The following is an 8,017-nucleotide window of genomic DNA, read 5'->3' as shown; positions in this document are numbered from 1 at the left end:
ATATATAGATATATATATATTTATATATATAATATACTGATGTATACATGTACATATATATGTGTGTGTGTCTACCGACGTGTGCAAGTTTCTACCTGTGTGTAGTTATGCAGTATATTTTGTGGCGCATATACATGTTCACATATGTGCATTAATGATGTATCGTGATAGCAATTCGGTGTGTGTTTGCTGAGAATGCTTGATGGGGGCTTGTTATCCAATCGATTCGCGTACGGGTGTGAGCTATCTTCAGATATATTTGGACTTTCTGGTCGCGAGTCAAGCAACAGTCTTGGAGCGCTTATCAAGATTGATGACAAAGCAGTAGCCTATGTAAGGGAGATCATATGATAGCAAATGTCCAGATGGTGTATTCCATCACAGTTGAACTTGCAGCAGTTGATGTGGTGTCCATGCATACATGCTTCTCTGAACCCAAAGGGCAAATACACAGCCAGCAGCCCCGGACCAAATGTTTGGATTTACAGACCTGTAGATCAGGTTGCAACAGATAGTTCATGAATCTCGCTCTTGTAGTCCACCCTTTACAATAGGCCCATTGCTCAGTGCTCACACGTTCTACGTCTAATATCATTGGTTTTATTCCCCTCAACTTCTAGGTACCATATGGCATACACTGAATCATCCATAGTAGCGTTGATCGTGGTGTGTATTGTCTTTGAGACCAGTCACTGGTTTGACCGCTTTGGAATGATCCCTGGCTTGACAGCACACTGATAAGACCCGCTCGCACGAGGACAGGCAGATACCGAGGTAAACGGTTATATGCACTGTAGTGCGATGGCCGGTTAACAAAGCAGTCATATGGTGCATCCCTACACACATGATACGAGGATGCTTGTTTCTGAAGGTGCCTCCAATGCGCAACTGCGACGGTGGCGCTCACTCGGAGTATGTGCTCGCACCAACCAGGGCACGCCTGGATTAGGTTGGACGGCTGATGCAAACGCACCGCGCGTTCCACGGTCCACTGGCACGTGCATACGACCACTCAAGGAACCCGCTGGCACGAGGACGTGTACAAACTACGCGATACACTAGGGCGTATGCACCTTAATCAATGCATGAGGGCACATGTACCTTAGTCAATGCATGAGGGCACATGTACCTTAGTCAATGCATGAGGGCACATGTACCTTAGCCAATGCATGAGGGCATATGTACCTTAGTCAATGCATGTGGGCATATGTACCTTATTCAATGCATGAGGGCACATGTACCTTAGTCAATGCAGGAAGATGCATGTGGATGACCTTGGCGCGATTATCGGGACCAACGGTGCAGCGCTGGCAAGAGTGGAGATAAGCATCGACCGCTTAGCTGACAAGGCGCACAATTAGAACTTGAGCTGATCAAACCTGTCGACCGCTTATTCTGTGCGCGCGCCACAAGCAGTAACTCAAACAATGGCCAAGCGCTGGCGCACATGTGAGGATTGGCGGTGGAGATGGACTCGCAAAAAGAAAATCTCAACTGAATTGCCAATGCAAATGTGGCAGGCGGAGACCCACCGAAAGCGCTAGTAGGGCACGAACACGAGGTCTCTGTGCTGTTGTGGATGTACGTATGACCAGCTGAAAGTGGCCAAGCAATCGGTCGACACTACCAGAGAGCGCAGCCACATACACACAGACGATTTTAAAGATACCGACAGTACTACTGTGTTTCTGGGCTGCGGAGTTGCTTCTGATTTGATTGCGATGCGGTCCATTTAGCGACGGGTGTTCGACTGATCGGCTGTCCCTGCCGGCAACATATGGCCTTGACACATATGTCGTTCACAAGAAGAAGATATGCGCACTGCAGCTCAGTGACAGTATTGGCTATGCGAGTGCAAGTCATATGGCCAGTTTGCAGAAATGCCAAGTGAAGGAAGCGCACACATTGGTTGTATACACAACTACACATGCCGTTCCATGTTGTCGTCCCGACTTCCCCTTCCATCAGCCAATTGTTTGGATATGCCGTAGGTTTCCACCCAACCGGGGTTCGGTGTCCAAAAGGGACTTCCATACGAGCGGTGTAGCATCACCCGTTATCTGCTGCATTCTCAGCCCGGTGACGTACAACATCCACAGCAAAATGCGACATACCCCCGAGTGGAAGCAGCGCGTAGATCGAGAGTTAGTAAGTAGTATGGTGTTGCACTCGATGTGAGCTTGATCGAAAGCAAAATTGACCGAGGCCTCCGGCAGATGCAGTCCTGCCTATGACAGCTCTTATACACAGTAGCAGACCATACGGTATAGGCCCTTTCTAGGGCTACAGCACGAGTGTATCGCATCAACGAGCCAGGGTACGGCTTAGTGCCGGCTAATATCCATAGGGCGATCGACGTAATTTCGCAGTGTCTTCACGGTATCACCTGAAAGAGTTCGAGTGGAGACATAAGGAGGTGGAGAACACCTTTCATTATACGGTCAGGACCGTGGGGGATTGGGAATTAGATAGAAGCAATTCAGAGAACACTTTTGTGATACAGAGTCTCTCCCGGGTGTACTTACATCAGGTAATCGTATTTTAATGAACGTGTTCAAGAAGATAGCTACTCCACCACGGCCAGTGGAATGATAGCGAAATAACACAAACCAAAAAATAGGAGACTCAGCACGTTATCACACATCACATGAACAGCCGGAAGTCTATTTTATTGCAATTTCTATATCGAGCGACAATATGGTACTTGTATTTAGAAGCTACAGGCAGATCGACCTGAAATTCTCTGTAAGAAGACGGAAGACAATATTCTTTTTGGTGCATAGTCAGTCATGGGAGGTCAACCTGGACGGACATAGAACGAGCGCTCGACACGTGCGTAATAAATTTCCAAATATAGAGCATTCGACACGTGCGTATTGAAATTTCCAAATATAGAGTACTCGACACGTGCGTAATAAAATTTCCAAATATAGAGCGCTCGAAAGGTGCGTAAAAAAACGTGGCTGAGAAGCCGCAGGGACCGAAAGCGTCTAATCATAGGGGTAATTTATTTGTTCATATTCAGACATTCGGGCCTATTGATTATTTTGTATAGGGTCTCAAATGGGCAAAACCCATTCCAGCCGGAAAAAAAGGCGTCACGTAATTTTTTTGGCGACGGACAAAAAATCGGGATAATGTCGACAGGGACTTAGAAAAGCTTTCGCTTTCAGTAATAAAATTTCCAAATATACATGGCATAGAAACGCGACAAATATTCTTGCCTTTCTGTTCCTTGAGATTACTCAAATAGTACAAGTGCTAGGACGTATCTACGTATTGGCAATCTATACAATGGAATGTCACAGATGATGTAGTTTTTGCTTAGAAAACTTGAGCATTCTGCATGCCACCGCAGTCCTACCACATGATCGGTTTGAAATGAAGCACGCACTATTCATCCTTTTCTTCCATCCTACAATCCATCGAATTATCTATACACTTGACGTATTAGTATGTCATAACGTGAAAAGATGTGACACGACTCCTGAAGATAAGCTTGGCATTTCCAACTGGTGCGCATGTGGTGCTGCCTTAGATGAGTACTGATACATTAATGGCATCTCATATCGGGTGTGCGATTGTACAATATCACATATACACACCCATTGACACGTGCACATACGTACAGGTATGTTCACCATCCACATCACAGATTAAATTGTATCGAATCAAGAATACAGTAAAGATACTACGAATTGTCCTGATGATGCCCTCATATATAGAATGGAGAAGAGAAAGTACACATTAATATGCATGATGCTCTATAATTCGATTAATATACGCAGACAGCATTTCGAGTACATACAAACGGCGCGTTTGCAATTGCATATAATCGAATACTCCTGTATACATGTGCGCGTACGCTGATACATCTACATCTTGCAATAACGGACATGTATGGAATCATATACAGCTTCAAATCACGCAACCAAAAGCTCACAGTTGCGTTGTCGACATGTGAAACGTGCTTTGTCGGAGAATCTTTGTCGCAAATCTTGTCAATTGTCTGAAGCTTCACATTGCGAAATGAAGAAACACTGATCTACCCAATGCATGAGCGTATTAGAAGGTACATCAAACATAACAATAATAGAGACAACCAGGCGAAATAAAGCATAAACACATTACCAACATATCACCAATACATACAATCAGGCGAAACAAAGCAGATACATATCATAAATATAGATAACCAGGTGAAATAACGCACAAATATCTATGGCCAATACCCAGTTTAACTTTGCCGGGAACAATCAGTGCTAGAAGTCCCCATCCGGTACAACCCCTTCCGTGAACTCCTCGGCCGATGCCACAGCGCTGTATCTCAGCAGCAGGATGATAGCCAACTTCGTCATGTTCAGTAACAGAAGCCGATTGACGCTCATTATCACAGGATCCTTCGTAAGCAGGTTCGGTTGTAAAGTAACAATGGCTGTCTCATTGGCCCTTCCTTGTCCCGTTCGCCATATATCTACTAGATAATCGTGTGTGCTCTCCGATGCATGCTCGCGCCCACTCCACTTCACTAACCTCCACTTATTCTTACACCAACTGTCTATACTCCACTTCATTCCGTGCTCCTGACTACATCTGGCCGCCGTATGGATAGCCATAAACCGCTCACGCCACAAAATAAGTTCCAACAAGGCGAACGTAGTTGTCTGCTTATCCGCCAGCGGCGCGCGAATATCCTCTAACGCCAAGCCGTAGCAGTGGAACAGCTTCAGGTAGGCATGATGCGCAGGGGGCAGCACCGCTTCCATCTTCCGCAACTTATACAGAAAGTCCTCTCGACTCTCCGTGACATTCGCTAGTCGCAGCAGTCTCTTCTCTGCGCTTATCTGCACTGGCATGTCTCCTTCATTGTCCGAGCCCTTGAAACTACAGCCAGGGTCCTGGCATATCCACACCCCGGGGTCAGGCCCCCCGGACGAGTCATCATCCACATACTGTATCGAACTTGTCCGCAAACACACAGAATCGCATCCGTTCACAGGACAGTGCAATGGGCGCACCAAGTCAGGCCCGATGCACCTATTACAGCAGCACTGGAACGCGTGTGATGCCAGCAGAGCCTCTCTGCGCTCCTGCAGACTCTGGAAGATCAGCGAATTGTCGAAATAGGATACCGTCAGTTCCTCACCTTTACGTATCGCACGGGTGGCTGTATACTCGAGCGTGCCTGAGACAGGCCCACCCTTTACGTTGGGGTCACACGAATGGTTCAGCATACTGGCATAGTAGCCCAGACCCTCCTTCGTTCCCGAAGGATCCATCGACCAGGCATTGAAATTCCGTTTGAGCATTAGACGTACTAAACTGTTTTGCGATATGTGCTTAAATTCTCGATCTATTCTGTCTTTTGGTGTACACTTGCACTCGCAAACGCACTCGCCTTCGCCCGTACAGTCTTCGACATATCTCATGTCGCTATTACTCTTCTTGCTACCTTGCTTACTACAGTCGCACGTACACACACTTTTATGATCGGGCACTATCATCTGTGCCTGGAGTTTCGCCAGGCTTGCAGCCGTATTTTTTGCATACAAAACATTCACATTATCTGTGTCAGAATTCGGGGTGTACAGGTCGTCAATCTTCCTTCTGGTCTCTCTATCTGCGCTTAAGTACGCCTTCAAGAAATTCATTGGTGCCTCATCCTCTTTGTGAGACTCCCACATCAGCAAGGGCTCCCTCAGCACAACATCTCCCATCTTAAAGTCACGCAGAGCTATCAATACCCTACCCATACTAGATTCATATGCCACCTTGAATCCACACAAGGGTGCGTGTCGGTCTCTATCCAGTGCCGCACACCTCGCACCGCAATAGTACTCGCGCTCGCAACCTTTACACAGAATCAACGTGTCTGAGATTTCTGTACACTGCATATTACTACAGCGCACGTGGGTCACTTTAACCTCATCTTTGGGTTCAAGGGCTTGCAAGTTCTGTGAATCTGCTTCTACCTCTGGCTGCTGCCCCTGTAATTGTAAATCCTGCTTCTTTTCGTTATTGTCGATTAAATTGCCATATACAAGTGCACGGTCCACAACCCTGTCGAGCTCACAGACATCGCATCTATGTAATACATCGGGAACACTGAAACAGAGGCTATCACTGCACACTTTGAGACCTTTTCGCTTAGTACTGATTTTACTGTCCCCTACAATGATTTCGTGTACGGGATGCACCTTCTCGCAACAGATAACCCCGTTCGCACACTCCATTTGTGCAATCGAAGGAGAGCTCCTTCCGGGTATTTTTAAGGATCTCACGCTCAATACATCCTCGTTCCTGCTGCACAAATCTCTGCCATCCACAAGTATTAGGGGATTGCTATGACTGTATACAACACTACTTCGTCCCGCAGTACCGTTGCATCGCAATAGCAGTTCGCAACCGCTCTGTGTGCGGACAATTGTAGACATCGTCAAATGAATTGTGGTAGATGTGTTTATTACAGACAGTACAACACTATCGAATGGCACGAAGACACTCTAACCTCAAATATATGTAGAAGTATATGTTCCGAGGTTGGTGTCGGGTGCACTGGCAAGCCCTAATAGGATATATTGAAAGACGCAATGTAGACTATGCTGTGAAATTATCATTTACTAAAATATGTACTCGATAGTCATTGCCTTCCGCATAAATAGACTTTTAAACTACAGAAGAAGGCTACGCAATATTGTCAAATTCACTTTAAATATTATGTCAAAAAAGTATGCATAAAAAAAAAGCATTTCCTGTCAGGCGACAGCGGTCAGACTCGACACTGACGTCTGGACTCTGAAGTCAACATTCTACACTTTTCAGTTCTCATGAGTGTCATGAGCTGTCACTTTAGCAGTCTGACACTGACAGGTCTTGTTTTTTTATAATAATTAAACTTTTAGAGGGACTCGATAAATAGTTGACATATGCAGTTCGGTACATACTTTAATTTCTTCGGAAGCAGTTCGGTATGTTTGGTGTATAATATATACCTGTGACAGAAAAGAAGAGCTACATATTCAAAAAAAAACAAAAAACAACATCATCATCATATAGATAGGTATATGGCCTCCAAGAGAAAATACGGACTATTGTGAACAAAAAATAAATATCATAAACACGAAACATTTGTTTGCTTGAAGGATCAGTTCCACTGTCCACATATTTAATTCACGCGTGTCGGATGGTGGGAATGCAGTTGAGGCTGGTGCGTCTGGGCATGGTGCTCCTATGCTTATTTGCTGTCGTAACGGTTTCGCATGAGCATGGGCACGCACACACACACACGCACGGCGATGCTAACCCTGCGAGTAAGTATTCACGGTATGTGCTGTTTACTTGTTGACAACTGTTTCCTGAGCATGTCACAAGGCTCGTAATGGCTCAGTTTATAGCATGTGAATGGCGTAATTTTTATTTGTATTAGCTGTCTTCTACATTTACATAGGCTTTCTTGAATAGCTTAGTGTAATTTTTTTGACTCTGTACAAATACACTGATAAACTATGTGAGAAAGCTAACGTGTGTGGCACTTCAGTGAGAGTGGTTTTGAATTCGTGTCCACACGACTATGGAGCTGATTGTAGGAATAACTTCTGAGTATTCCTGGCAAGAACCAAATTGTTGTGACTTTTTTTTGACTTGCTTCTGGTTGAAAACATAGAAATCGAAGCGTACAGAATGAAGTATAGTAAGGGATATTCTTAATTATAAATATATAGAGTCGTATATAAGCGCTGAGACCTTTATATACCTAGATAGCGTTTTGTGTAAAATAGGGAGTCGTAGGAAGTCTTGACATTTTGTTATTTCTCTACTTGTGTATGCCTGAGATATATGTTTGTGTGCCTGTACACTAGCCAAAGTTCACTGTTGTTTTTATTAAACTTGTATACGGATTTTTTTACGTAACCTCATGGTGGTTAACAAATATATGCATAAATATGTTATATATGTTATGTATGTTATGTATGGATGCTACACACACACACACACACACACACACACACACACACAC

General features: G+C 44.8%; 4 protein-coding genes across 5 annotated transcripts in view; 3 read left to right on the top strand and 1 right to left on the bottom strand.

The window, feature by feature from the left end:
- SARC_10796 overlaps positions 1-944 on the top strand; it is a gene marked incomplete at its 5' end in the record, with an annotated part of 4,244 nt that extends 3,300 nt beyond the window's left edge. Inside the window, one exon of one of the 2 annotated variants that reach the window (XM_014295149.1) lies at positions 621-944. In XM_014295149.1, coding sequence (XP_014150624.1) covers positions 621-738 — 118 coding nt within the window. The remainder of the gene's footprint in view (positions 1-620) is intronic. The other variant, XM_014295150.1, reaches the window with a different exon arrangement.
- A 492-nt stretch (positions 945-1,436) lies between these two features.
- Positions 1,437-2,950, top strand: SARC_10795 (hypothetical protein). The gene has a single exon (XM_014295148.1). The coding sequence runs from the start codon at positions 1,864-1,866 to the stop codon at positions 2,176-2,178; it is 315 nt and encodes a 104-aa protein (XP_014150623.1). The 5' UTR covers positions 1,437-1,863; the 3' UTR covers positions 2,179-2,950.
- Positions 2,951-4,246: 1,296 nt separating this feature from the next.
- SARC_10794 (hypothetical protein) lies at positions 4,247-6,605 on the bottom strand. Its single transcript, XM_014295147.1, has one exon. It carries the CDS (start codon positions 6,432-6,434, stop codon positions 4,263-4,265), a length of 2,172 nt encoding a protein of 723 aa, XP_014150622.1. The 5' UTR covers positions 6,435-6,605; the 3' UTR covers positions 4,247-4,262.
- A 542-nt stretch (positions 6,606-7,147) lies between these two features.
- Positions 7,148-8,017, top strand: part of SARC_10793 (hypothetical protein) — a gene marked incomplete at its 3' end in the record, with an annotated part of 1,754 nt that continues 884 nt past the window's right edge. The window contains exon 1 of the mRNA XM_014295146.1: positions 7,148-7,323. Coding sequence (XP_014150621.1) covers positions 7,184-7,323 — 140 coding nt within the window. The remainder of the gene's footprint in view (positions 7,324-8,017) is intronic.

This window comes from Sphaeroforma arctica, assembly GCF_001186125.1.
Source record: "Sphaeroforma arctica JP610 unplaced genomic scaffold supercont1.1392, whole genome shotgun sequence".
In the NCBI taxonomy this organism is placed as follows: domain Eukaryota; class Ichthyosporea; order Ichthyophonida; genus Sphaeroforma; species Sphaeroforma arctica.
The sequence above is the reverse complement of the archived record's forward strand: the minus strand, read 5'-3'. Positions and strand labels throughout refer to the sequence as shown.

Coding starts and splice junctions, on each gene's coding strand:
- SARC_10795 (XM_014295148.1), top strand. CDS start 1,864: ATGGCCAGTTTGCAGAAATGCCAAGTGAAGGAAGCGCACACATTGGTT.
- SARC_10794 (XM_014295147.1), bottom strand. CDS start 6,434: ATGTCTACAATTGTCCGCACACAGAGCGGTTGCGAACTGCTATTGCGA.